This window comes from Harpia harpyja, chromosome 10, assembly GCF_026419915.1.
Source record: "Harpia harpyja isolate bHarHar1 chromosome 10, bHarHar1 primary haplotype, whole genome shotgun sequence".
NCBI classification, from domain to species: domain Eukaryota; kingdom Metazoa; phylum Chordata; class Aves; order Accipitriformes; family Accipitridae; genus Harpia; species Harpia harpyja.
In genome coordinates this window covers 27,523,687-27,537,119 of record NC_068949.1, presented here as the reverse complement: position 1 = coordinate 27,537,119, position 13,433 = coordinate 27,523,687, and the positions used below count along the sequence as shown (strand labels likewise).

The following is a 13,433-nucleotide window of genomic DNA, read 5'->3' as shown; positions in this document are numbered from 1 at the left end:
TGTTTCATTTAATCATGTGTATGTATGGCAATATGCTATATATACCTTCACTTTTTGTGTTCACAAGCAATTATTATCTTCTTCTGCTAACATCTAGAAGGATTTTACAAAAGGATGCAAAAAGCTATTTGTCTCACATCATTTTAGTTTAATCAGCAATCCTTTCTATCATTTCCAAATCCAAACCACATCTCAGATCTCATGTGGTGGTATTGCAGGTTTCACAGTAGCATCTCAGATAAAAGGTGGGAGTTTTCTTGAGTAACAGCTCTCCCTTCATTGTTTTTCTTTGCAGTAACTCAGTATATAGTATGAAGACTGTTAGTTCACACCAAGGGCTCATTTATAAGGATATCCTCTAGCTTCCAATTTGCATGCATGTTTATTTTATGTTACCTTAGAGTTAAAAAACCCTAACAACATAATAAAGGGTAATTAGAAGGTAAGTGCACAGAGAAATAAATACTACTGAAACCATATTTACTCAGGAAAACATAAAAAAGGGAGAGAACAAAAAGGAAAAATTAAATCTGATATGATAAAAAGCAATGAAACTAGGTTTAAAAAAACCTGTGGCAGAAGCTCTATGGGACTGTTAAGCAGAGAAATGTACTTTTTAAAAGAAGCCTCAGACACACCGTCACACTGTGTAACCCACCTGGTTGTATTTTACAAATGGGGTGCCAAATCCAGTCAACTTTAGTGTTAGGCAGGCTGTGCACCCATAAAATTAATGGTAGCACTCTCTGTGACATTAATGAGAACAGAATTAGGCCACATAAATAGCTTCCAATTTTTCTGTAAGGCAAAATATTACTGCATTCCATTTTCTACTCTGCATTTCTGTGGGTTGATAGCACGCTTGCATGATTAAGATATAGAGCTAGTAAATGTTTTAATTCAAATATTATTACAAACTAGAGAGAAGTCAGATAAAACCAGAGATTTTTTTATTGCACAAAATAAATTATATAGAAACAATGCAACAAAACAACTCGTATTGTAGGCTGCACAACAGATGTTACAACATGAATATATTTATTGCTTTGAGAAAGGAGCAATTCAGTGCTAGTAAGCAGATTAGTTATACTTCTTGCTCATCTAGATTTTTCATAAAATTAATCCAACTGGGCTAGAGGCATCTTGCAGCATACAGGTCAGACCAAATTGTCATTTGTTATCAGCCGTTATAAAGGTGCTGTGAACATTGTTGACATTAGCATGAAGCACTCTATTTAACATCACCAGTACTGAGCCATACAGGTAGTTACATAATTAGAAATATCATTACATATCAGATATATTTATACGCAAGATTCTAAAAGGTCCATTTACAGGGTTTGCATGAGCTGTTGTTCTAAAATAAATCTTGCTTACATATGTAGATGCAGCTTTGAACGCGCACGCTTCACTCTGCACACCAAGAGGCAGGACCATGGGGTTTTGCCAACTCCCCTCTAGTACCAACACTTCCCTTACCTAATTACTCACTAGTGCTAACTCAGTTAGAGGTGTCTCATTTTCTTCCAGGGCCACACTCAGCTTCTAAGGATTTTAGCACAGATTAAAAAAACCCATTCCTTTGGTAGAACTGGGTGAAATTTACAGTGCTTTTTAAATACTTCGCAACACAACATATTTGGTTCTTCAAAAGCTACAAGACTGCAATACTGGTATTGCACTCATAGCTCAAATGGATTTAAGCTTTTGAAAAGCTACTTTGTGGACCCTGAGATGTTAACCCCCAATTAATTCATACTGAAATTAGTTCTTAACAAAAATTAAAACAAACAATATTCAAATAATAAACCACATCAAAACCCAATCACTTGCAGATCTTTGTGAAGCATGCGTGTTAACGAGACAGTGCCATTACAAGTGTTCATAGTCTGAGTGAAATTTTCCCCCAATTTGACAATTATGCAAGTGTTTACTCAGCTGAGTTTATATCACTGAACTCTACTGCTAGCGTACACACTCTGTGTTGCAAAACTTACTTACTTATGGGAAGGTTAATACAATAAGATTAAATTTAAACAGTAGTAGCCACCCATGAAAGGAAATTCAGTGAGGAAGTGGGAACTCTGGGTCATTTCAAGTTGTAGCTACAAGGATAATTAAAGAAAGTAGCTCCACTGAGGTCAAGCTGAAGAGCTTAACTCAGCATCAGGCCCACAGAGTATACCCCTGTAGAATCCCACTGAAATAAGTAAATAGATTTTACAAATAAATGTGGTTGCCACTCTTTGTTGTACTTCAATAAAATTCTTTGCTTTACTGTTTGTCTTTTTTCCTGAAACTGTGTTAATCCACTATGTTGAATCAAAATACAGTTAAGACTGAGGTTTCAAATAGCCACAAAATATTACAAGAAATGAGTTATTCTGAATTTAAAAAATACTACTTGTACAAATGCTCAGAAACTTTAGTGATATAATCATGTTCTATGCATGTACCCAGCAGTACTTTCCTTTGGAGGAAAGTAAGTATTAAACTTGACTTTTACATCTGCGAAAATGTTTTTTAAATACTGCACGTAAACCTTTGTCACCATTTTGTAAAAATGTTTATAGGTATAAACATTTATAGGTATAAACACTTATAAACATATAAATGTTTATAGGTATAAACAATAGGTATAAGATACAACTGAATAACTAAACATACGTAAAACATCCGTTAAACATCCATTAAAACACAAACATCACAAAAAATTATTAGTACTTTTTGGAATTATTATGAAGTAGAAATGTTATAAGGCAGGATGAAGCTAATATCAAAGATGAAAAACAGCACCACAAGTCTATGTTTTGCAATCAGATTTCTGATCAGACAGAAAATGTATTATCATAGTCAGATACAATTGATTAAGGTAAGAAATGCATTTAGCCCAGCTGTACTAACTATACAGCTTCACACAGAATAAACATTCCATAAATCAACAGAAAATGCATTTGAGCAAAAAGAATAAAAATATGTAAGTGATCCTCTAAGCAGCATTTTGTTTTCTTTTTTTTCCAAAACATTAACATAGATAGATATTGGACTGATTAAATATCTACAAGTGCTTTTCCTTTACAAAAATACATATATTCTTAATAGTAGGATAGACTGTCATTAACAATGACCTGTGTTTTTTTCACTTCAATTTGAATGATTTATAAGCTAAATTTTACAACCACAAAAAGGTTTATTTGTAATATGATGTTATCACTTTTGACAAAAAGCTTAAAACATTTTATATTTTAAAACAAATTAGCAACGTAATGTCACAATATGTTCTATGAGCTCCTAAGTACTGTGAGGGCTGTTATATTAAAAACTGGTAACTACGGATCAAATGCAAGGAAGCATTAGAACATTATTACTGCTCACCATAGGCTCCTTTCTTATCATAACTTGGATCACAGCTTATATAAGGACACTTAGGCCCCCATCCCAAAAAAAATCCATTGAGAGTAACTCTATATCATCTATTCGGTAGCCTGGAACATCCGACAATTCAGGCTTTGCATTAATTTTAAAAAACGCAAAATATTTTCTTTTCGATAGTTAAGTCTGCAATAAGGGAAAAAATGATGCATTGCTTCATGTATATTCTAAGAAGCTTGTATTTAAGAAAAAAAAATAGGATCAGTAAGTTTTTAGAATGAAATATTTCAGTCAGCTAAATAATTAAATTGTCTTAGTACTTTCCAGTTTAGTTAATCACTATCCTGGAAAAGGAAATCAAGATATTTGGATTTCTTTGTTCTTTCTGTTTTATACTGCACAAGTAAAATAATCGACTTCTTGCTAATCAATGGTCTCATGTCAAGGATAGCACTGCCTTTTGCTAAAAAAATATCTATAAAAATCTGTAAAACATACCTAATATCTTCTCATTATCCTCCAAGTCTGTCCTTTCCACCCTCCAAAATATCACTGAACTACAACTAGAAAACCCCAAAGTAGCTTGGTGAATATTTTGTGCTTTGGAAGGTTTACAGGATTGACAGCACGCTGAAGTTTTTTATTAGTTCACAGGCCAGGTATAGCAGACACATCAGTAATGCAAGCCTTTGTGCTTTTCATTGGGAACATGAGCTATGACTCAAAGAGCTACTCTAGGTCTGTTAACTCAAGCTTTATGCTACTCCTGTTGTTCTTTTGCTTTTCTATTTTGTTTTGGAAACTGCTGGGTGTGCCTAACCCTTTAGCTTGGTGACACAGACAGCTACCACCAGTTAAGTTCTGCTTGACTGATTCCAGGTGTAACTCTCCACCACTGCACTCCAGAAAAGTGTCAATGCCTTATTCCAAGGCAGTTTCTGGGTGGCTTTACCTTTGGTATTAAATAGGTCCCTTGAAACTATTAGGCAATCGGATCCATAAAAATAGTTTATTTTAAAAAACTTTTTTTATGAACAAACTAAATATCTGACAACAAAGAGTAATTTTAAATCAATTAGTATATGGTATTTTTCAGTAAAAAGGGAGTATCTTTCATTTTACCGCATCAAAATTCATGAGAAAACAGCAACAATGTCTACTTACTCAATATAATACAAAACAGAATTTTAGGAGTAGAATAGCATCATAAAATATATGCCTTGCACCTTGATAATAAACATCTTTATTACAACTTCATTTGTAATACAAACCTCAGTATGTCAACTAGCAGCACAAACGTTTTACTGTTGCAGCAATTTTGTATATTGTATAGCAACCTACTCTCAACTCATACTTTGCTTTCCACTCACTACCATAAGGAAAAAGGAAAACGCACAGTAACTACTTCTGTTCACCTCATCCTGCCAACTGTCACATTATTAACCTTGTCAGAAGCATTTGCTAAAAATACACATAAAAGTTACTTCAAAGAAAAGTGCGCCTAATGGTTCAGATAAACATGCAAAGTCAAACTAATGCCTCTCTTTGGTTAAAATTAATTTAAGGACAAAAACTTCCACTTGTAGACACCTTTCATTCCAGAATGTCTCCTCCATCCCAAGCCTACAGAACTGGGTCTCTTTCTGCAAGTACAAAAGGCAGCCTGGACATTTCCACTTGTCTGTAGAGCTCCTCTGTCTCGGGGCCTCACTCCAGAACTGTATGGATCTAAATTGCTTACTAGAGAATGAAACAACGTCCTTACTCAACTGTAGTAGCAAGCTGCCTGAATTCAGAAGAAGAATTATGGCACACACCTTGGATGGAAGAATCTGTCAGGAATTCATTAATTAATCAATCTCCTGTTCTGGAATCTGATGTTTTAATCTGATCTACAGACAGTGTAGATAGTAGTTTAAAAAAAAATTCAACAGGTAGATCTGCTTGTGAAGAAAAATAATTACCATTATAAGATCACCTTTTGGAGGACATTCCTACAGAAGGATGTTTCAGCTGAGGTCTGAAGGCCAGACCACCCACATGTGATAAAACTAGTGGTAAATGAGCAGTTGGAAGCTTTTCACATTTCATTTAGGGTGAATCAACCCCCTTGTGTCTCAGAATTCATCCTGGAACACACTCCAGTAGACTGCAATCCTTCCTCAAACAAGTGTCTTTAGCTGAACACCTTGTGGAAGCACTACCTTGTTCAAACGGACTATAAAGGATTCAAAATTCAGAACTGTGAAAATTTTGCTGAAATCCATGAAAGCTGCCTGATGAATGAAACCTATGAGCCGATTCCTCATGTGCCATAACTCCTCAATGTTTCTACTTGTTGGGCACGAAATGGGGTGGGGTATGGGAATGGGCAAAAGATGTGTAAGAACCTAGAATTAATTACAGGACAGAGGGTGCCTGAATAGACATTTTAACTGACATAAATAATAAAATAACATAGCATGAAGTAAAATGAGACAGAAATATCCTGCATGCTATATGCATTTTTGATGGAAGCAAACAGATGCCTTCAACCTGTCTAGGTTAAGTGAAAAAAATGGACCAAGCCCTTGATTAAAGCGTCTCTGTTGACATATTTGCTGTGGATAGGCATATAAGTCTTAACTGCCTTTGGTCTTTTCCAGGATAAAAATGAGTTTGATCAGTCCATGTAATTGACCAGTATTTTATGTAGCCCCTCTATAAACAGGGCTCAATCTGTTTATTTTGAGACTTAAGACTGGCTTTGAGCAACTGTCTGTTCTCTAGTATTTCTACCAGACATAGTATCTGGCTGAGCTGGATGTTATTCCTTTCGTCGCAAGTCCTCCCAAGAATATTTTTCCTGGGGAGTGAATGCCTCTTGGTGTCTTCAGTGATATGAGAATTTAAAAAAACCACAAATGGAACAATACAACTCAGTGATTGGTTCAATTAAAGGACTAAACCCTGGCCTATTGTGTTATTTTAGAAAACAGCAGAGAAGGAAAAATTGTTTACTTCTCTCACAAAGTCATGTGTAACAATTACATATGGGAGAGATGAGATGAAACTCTGGACCATTACTTCGTCTGCAGCAGAGAACAAGAGCCCAGCTTATATCTAAGGGGAATGTGATCAATCTCTTTTCTCCTGTAGATATACTGGAACTGTTTTTGATAACTGCAGAAGAGAAAAGTCAAGTCAAATTGCTGGAACCTACGGAGAAAAAAAGACCAAGATCCAGAATTCAAGGGTTCCTCATGCAGAAAATGAAATAATTTCAATATAAAAGCAATTCTTTTCATATAGTTTCTGAGATAGTTTTCTTCACTTTTAAATTATCTAACAGAACACATTTCTTTTTCTGCTTGCTTCCCATGAAAGAAATTTTCTCAATACAGCATGTTTATGAAATATTCTTGCTGAAAATATTAAGACCATAGATAAAATACAGAAGCAAATACTACCCTGCCAAATGCAAATAATGGGCTTAAAAGGTATTCTGTATTAATAATCAGGCACTTTGCTTTATGTAACATTTTCAGTCAAAATAATACTTTTTATAAATTTGTTTTGCATAACAACTGTAAGCTAGCTGAGTATGCACAATATACTTAGAGCATTGCATACTCCTAGGACCCAAATCCCAGAAGCTTTCATGTGAACAGTACCTACTATAGTGATGAGTCACTTAATTACTGTAGCAATCTTATTTGGTATTTCACCCCAATAAAAATACGTTTATAGGACTAGGCCCTTAGCTGTGAGCAGTGTAGTAATGCATAATGGAAGATACATTTCTTCATTAATCATCCAATTCCATATTGTTCAAGATATTATAGGATCTTGGTTGTAAATTCCAGCTATACAGTTTGTTACTAGAGGGATGCAGCATACAGCTATGCTCAGCAAAAAGTTGCTTGTGACTCTCATTAATGAGTTACCCCAGAGTTAAAAGCAGACAGAAGTTTTTCACTTTTAGGGGAAAAAAAGCCCCCACCAAACGTGCTAAATAAGAGACAGGAAGGTTAGGTAGTAGTATGGAATTTTTTAGGTCTTGTTCCTGCACAGCTAGGTGCTGCTGATACAGGAAAGCCATAGAAACACAGTGGCAGCAACACTCATTTTATATTCCTTTTCTTTACAAACATGCAGTGGTGACACTTTGTCATGGAAATGCTCAGAAAGTGTGACTGTATAGAGTCATCTGCTCTAGGATGGCATATGGTGCAGTTTTAATGGAATGCTTAAGTACTCATTTCACTTTACCCTATCTTTGGCACACAGGAATCCGTACACGCATTCTCATATTCTTATGCTGTTCAGATATTCTTAATTGGCACAAATGAATTAAATATGCATATCTGTAGACACATGGCACATACGTACTATACAGGAGAGGTATTTCCTGTAAAGAAGGCAATGCCTGTGTTATACAAGCTGCCCAGTTAAGATATGTACTTCACTGGCACTTCGCTGCTACAAAAACTATTAAACTACAACAGCACTCGGGCACCATGCCGTTGAATCAGAAATGCATAAAGAGTAGGTAGATCATATGCATTTAATGCCATGATTCTCAGCTGGGAACATTAAATCATATGTGTCAGTATTTTCCATGCTTAAAATGAAGATTTGCCTTCTGTAATCTAGCTTTAAGTTGCATCAAGAAAATACCATGAATTAAACCAATGTCCAATTCTGAACAAGAGGATTCATGGTTCTCTGAAGTGTGAATGCAGAAAGTCATTAAACAGTGTGCTGGGTTTGGCTGGGGTAGAGTTAATTTTCTTCATAGTAGCTAGCACAGGGCTATGTCTTGGATTTGTGCTGACAACAGTGTTGGAAATTCAGGGATGTTTTTGTTACTGCTGAGCAGTGCTTACACAGAGTCCAGCCCTTTTCTGCTTCTCACCCCACCCCACCAGCGAGGAGGCTGGGGGGGGCACAAGAAGTTGGGAGGGGACACAGCTGGGACAGCTGACCCCAACTGACCAGAGGGATATCCCAGACCACATGACATCATGCTCAGCATATAAAGCTGGGGGAAGAAGGAATGGGGGATGTTGGGAGTGACAGCATTTGTCTTCCCAAGCAACTGTTACGCATGGTGGAGCCCTGCTTTCCTGGAGATGGCTGAACACCTGCCTGCCCATGGGAAATAGTGAATGAGTTCCTTGTTTTGCTTTGCTTGTGTGCGCGGCTTTTGCTTTACTTACTAAACTGTCTTTACCTCAACCCGCAAGTTTTCTCACTTTTACCCTTCTGATTCTCTCCCCCATCCCACTAGGGGGGAGTGAGCAAGCAGCTGTGTGGGGCTGAGCTGCCAGCTGGGGTTAAACCACAACAAACAGTCAAATCTTCTATTAGTTGCCATTCAGAAGCCAATACAAAGTAGTCCTGTTTCAGCGTTCCTGTTACGTGGATGCAAACTTCTGTGTAAGATAACTTTAAATGGATTTAAAATAATGTGCTCTTTTCCTTTTAAAACAAATCTGTTCAAATTTGTCAAAACAGCAAGCACAATTGTTGAGAAAAAAATTGTCCCCTGAACCAAGCAGAAATTATGCTTAAGTGTACTACCATTAGTTTTGTGATAAACTGAAACAGGTGTTTTATGTCAAGTTAATCTACCGTGAAAATTCTGGTATAAAACCACGTGAAATATATAAAAACTGTAAGGTGTCATCTGTATGTGCATGTAAATATTTACAAATAATACCCTATTCCTACTGTACAAAATGACTGTATATACTAAAGAGAAGAATGATTTGCAATTAGAATGCATGCTGTGCTCTTTCAAGCTGCTCCATGAGGAGGACCTCTATATACACAAAGAATCTATCTTTCCCTAGAGACTCTGCAGAGGAGAAGGGCCCTCCCTACACGGAGTATCTTCTTGTTTCTGTCAAGTAGCACATCATAGACTGGGTGGGCAAAAAGACGACCGCTTCCTGCAGCCAGCATGTGCACCCCTTCCCATCTACAGTGTGGGCAAACCAGCGCCTAGAGCAGTCAGCACACTATGCCTGCAGACAGGAGCAGCAGCTTCCTAAACGTTTTTCTTCCCCAGGTTCACTGGCATCTGCACAATATGTGCAACCTGGACCTGCAATGGCAGGTTTCCTAAACAGACTGCTACTGACAGCATCTTTATTTCTGCATGTCATATGGGCTTTGGAGTGCAATGGTAGAATTCAACCCAACTATATATGGATTCCTCAAGTCATCACTGTTAGAACTCCTACTAACATTAAAGGGGCCAGATTTAATCCACAACATGCTTATTTCTCCTACAGAAACACACTAATGTACATGAACATAAATTTACAAAGGAGTTACAGCCTTGCATCTATCTTTTATACTTGATCCCAAGATAGAATTTTCACTTTGTCTTATCTAAGAATGATTAGTTCACTCTATAGTAGCTTCTGAAGAATTGATTTGGTTCCTTTTTGCTGTATGCAAAAAGCATAAGAAAGTAAAGTTATCTACAATACTAGCAGGCATGTATTAAGTAGAAATTACATAAAGGTACTGAACTGTAAGTATCTCTACAGAATTTGAAGTGAAAAACTCAACTGACTTTTAAGCAGAACAAAGACAACGGAAGACTACAGAAAACATATGCATTACTATGCTCCCTGCAACATTACCAGAAACCCTAATAAACATTCTACACTAGAACCATTACGCTTGCAATACCTAAGGCAACAATCACTTTTTATCCAGCACTACCAGGTCTTAGGAAAAAAAAAAAAAAAAGACCCGAACAATTATTTTGGTCAGACTGCTTATCTTCAGTATTGCATTACCTCTAATTTTATGGAAATAGTTTTATGATGTGACTTTAACTAATGAAAATTTCTGTAATGAATTCTAAACTCCAGATAGTCACAAGAGATATATAATGTAATTAAAGCTACATATTACTTTTTTCTTAGCATATTATATACCTCCAACCAATCTTAAAAGGAAATGCTTACTATGAAAGGCAGTAATTATGTAGAATTTTGCCTTGGTTGTAATCTTATAGCGAAATTTATTTGTCCATAGACATTTACATTATTTTTAACTTCATTTTTATGGAAGCTTTATTAGAAGAAATGTAATCTGACCAGAAGCCGTTTTCCAAAAATAGCTAGTATCCCAAATTCCAATCTTCAGGGAAACCATAGAAAAGTGCAATCACAAAGGCTGCGATGCTTTTAAGCAACATTAGCAGAATCTATTTAGAAGATTTAAAATTACTGTTTTGAATTACCATGTTCTACATCTCTTGTTAAGGGTAATTAATCTTCATTCACTGCAAAAGGACTGTTGCACACTCATGAGTGAGCTATACCTGGACCCATGAGAAGCTTATCAAGAAAAAGGTAGTGGCCCTATCACCACTTTTCTAAATATATTTTCTATACAAAATATTTTCAAGGTATAATCCTTAGTGATTTGTACAGTACTCTATGATTTAAACAACAATATTCAGTAAAATAGTAAGTGTGTGAAACTGCAACACCACATGGAATGAGCACTCTGCCATTTTGCTAGTGTAATCAATATTGGGACCAGAAAAATTTTCTAACACGCAAACAAAATTATCCCATAGTTTTTGAATCTTGACTGTACACTTCATGATTTTGGCTATGATTTGCAGCACACTCGTAAGATACACGAATATCTTATGCACATTTCAGTAGCAGAATGGCACTTGGCTTGCTCTAATCAAAACAACAGAGATGCAACTGACAATTTTAAGAAAGACAATGTCCTTATTTGCATGCTGAAAATCTGGTTGTGTCCCCCTAATCCAGGCACATCCATTCATTGTGCAATCTGTCGATGGGTAAACAAATAGTGCAGGATTCATCTCAGTGGGATCTGGCCCTTTGGTCTAACCGAAGTCAATTCTAGGTCGATACTGAAGTACCATAGGGTAAGACTAAAAACAAAAGCAAGAGAAAAACAACAACAAAAACAGACAAGAAAACATGAAGACATAATTCATAAAAAATACAAAGAAAATGCAATTACAGATTGCCTTAAGAATAGCCAGAACTTATCCCTAAGACACATGTATATGACAATCAGTTTTATTTATGTGAAATAACTTTATACATTTCAACAGTTAAACCCATACCTGTACTTCAAATCTATATTTAATCTTTAAGTCAGTTAGTTGTAGTTATTTGTCACTAATATAAAATTCCTGTATCTGCTTTTATATATTTCATGATTTATGTTTTACAACATAGATACTTGGAGTGCTCAAACAATTCCTCTTATTTCTCTGTTGCTGTGTTTTAGAAAAAGCAATCTTGAAATTTTATAGTTTCTAAACCAAAGTCTATTTACAGTTGATGTACTTTGGTTTTTATATACACAGAGGTTCCATAGCTATACTAGTAGTCAGCACTAGTTAATGGGAGCCAGGCTACTCTGGTATTAAAAATAAAAAATAATTAAAAAAAAAAAAATCACATCAAATTGCTGTCAGCTGATTTTCTGAGAGATGAGGGCTAACTTCTCCCCCAAATCCAAACGCCTCAACTTCAGATCTAGTGATACATTTTTATTAGTTTCTTATTTGTTTATTTGGCAATTCAACTGCTTGGATCCCTGAATTGGACAAAAGTGTTGTAGAATGGGAAGCAAGACTGGGTGGGTTTCCAGAAAGTGCCATGGAATACCTGGATGTTCATTGCTGGAAGTGCTGTTTTACTAAATGTCTTATTTTTTCAGTCTGTCAGCATTTCACTTAAGCCTGATGTTTTCCTCTTAACTTCATTAGGATACTGGACATTTTCTATAGCATAAAACCCAGGAAAATCTGATTGTCTCAGCAGCTGTATGGGCTTAACTACCTCTCTGCCGCAGGGCAGAGGAACATAGCTAATTTAAGTTTTTTTATTGCAAATTTGGAAATAAAAAGAATTATTACATAAGCTATAATTAAAACCAGAAATATTTTACTGCATCCTTCAAATGCAATACAGATGAACTTCAGTGACAAAAAAAGAAACATATCACTGCAGAGACCTATACAGGTTAATAAAATGATCACCAGAACTAAATGTGGTCATACTTGCTGGGGATTTACAAACTGGAGTGCAGAGAAATCACAACATAAACCCAGAGGTATTCCACAGTAGCAGGAGCATTTAGGAGAGAAGACAGGGAGCACCATGTGTAGTCTGCATGTGCAATTAACAAACATATATTTGTAGTATCATAAATTACTTGGTCTCTGATTTTTTTGCATAGGATATGACTACCATATTAATTAAATGCTATTTCACATGTTTTTCACTTTGATTATATAAATTGTCTCTAAAGGTACTCAAGTCTAATCGGAAGTGCACGCAGGCAGACAGAGCAGTCACCTTACTGAAATTGCCATGTAAACCAGTGAGGCTCAGTGTTTTTGCAAACAAAATTACAGAGCAACTGTACAAATAAAACGCATTATGCTGGAACAATTCTAATTATTGAAGTAGGCATGACTGCAGTAGGTCACTCCCATCCATAGTGGGGAGTGACCCTCCCCACCCTCTATCATTAACGTTAATTTTTTGCTCAAGCAAAAATATTATTTCAAACTTCCAAAGTAACTTTTAGATCTTAGTTCAAATGAAAATTCTCAATGAGGAAACTGAAATATTGTTTCATATAGGTATGAACCAGATTGACTGATGAAATTTAGAAATCAAATTCATTTTGCAGATTCTGGAGGTTTTGATTTGTTCTATTCTAGAGATAGGGCGTTGCTCCATTTCTAATTTTAAAAGATATGAAAGGAATACAGTATTAGAAAAACCTAACATTTCTTTACTCCATTGAAAAGAACACATGAATTGCTATAAGGAATTGAAACCAACGTGGTCTCTCTTGATTCACACTCTTCAGTTTTGATCCCTTGTTAGTGACTGCCCAATGCTACTAATTAGAAGGATGAGATAGGAAGAGGTACATAATCCTTCCAGACTGATGCGGCTATCAGCCTGCAGAATGGTATCTCTCTAACAAAAAGATAAATGGCCTAATGTAAAGTAAAAGAAACCCCTAAACCTTTTGAATGGATT

General features: G+C 35.9%; 1 protein-coding gene across 5 annotated transcripts in view; it reads right to left on the bottom strand.

The window, feature by feature from the left end:
• Positions 1–928: 928 nt before the first annotated feature.
• Positions 929–13,433, bottom strand: part of PCGF5 (polycomb group ring finger 5) — a 76,633-nt gene continuing 64,128 nt past the window's right edge. For all 5 annotated transcript variants that reach the window (XM_052798418.1, XM_052798417.1, XM_052798419.1 and 2 more), the window contains one exon: positions 929–11,293. In XM_052798418.1, coding sequence (XP_052654378.1) covers positions 11,246–11,293 — 48 coding nt within the window. In that variant the 3' untranslated portion in view covers positions 929–11,245. The remainder of the gene's footprint in view (positions 11,294–13,433) is intronic.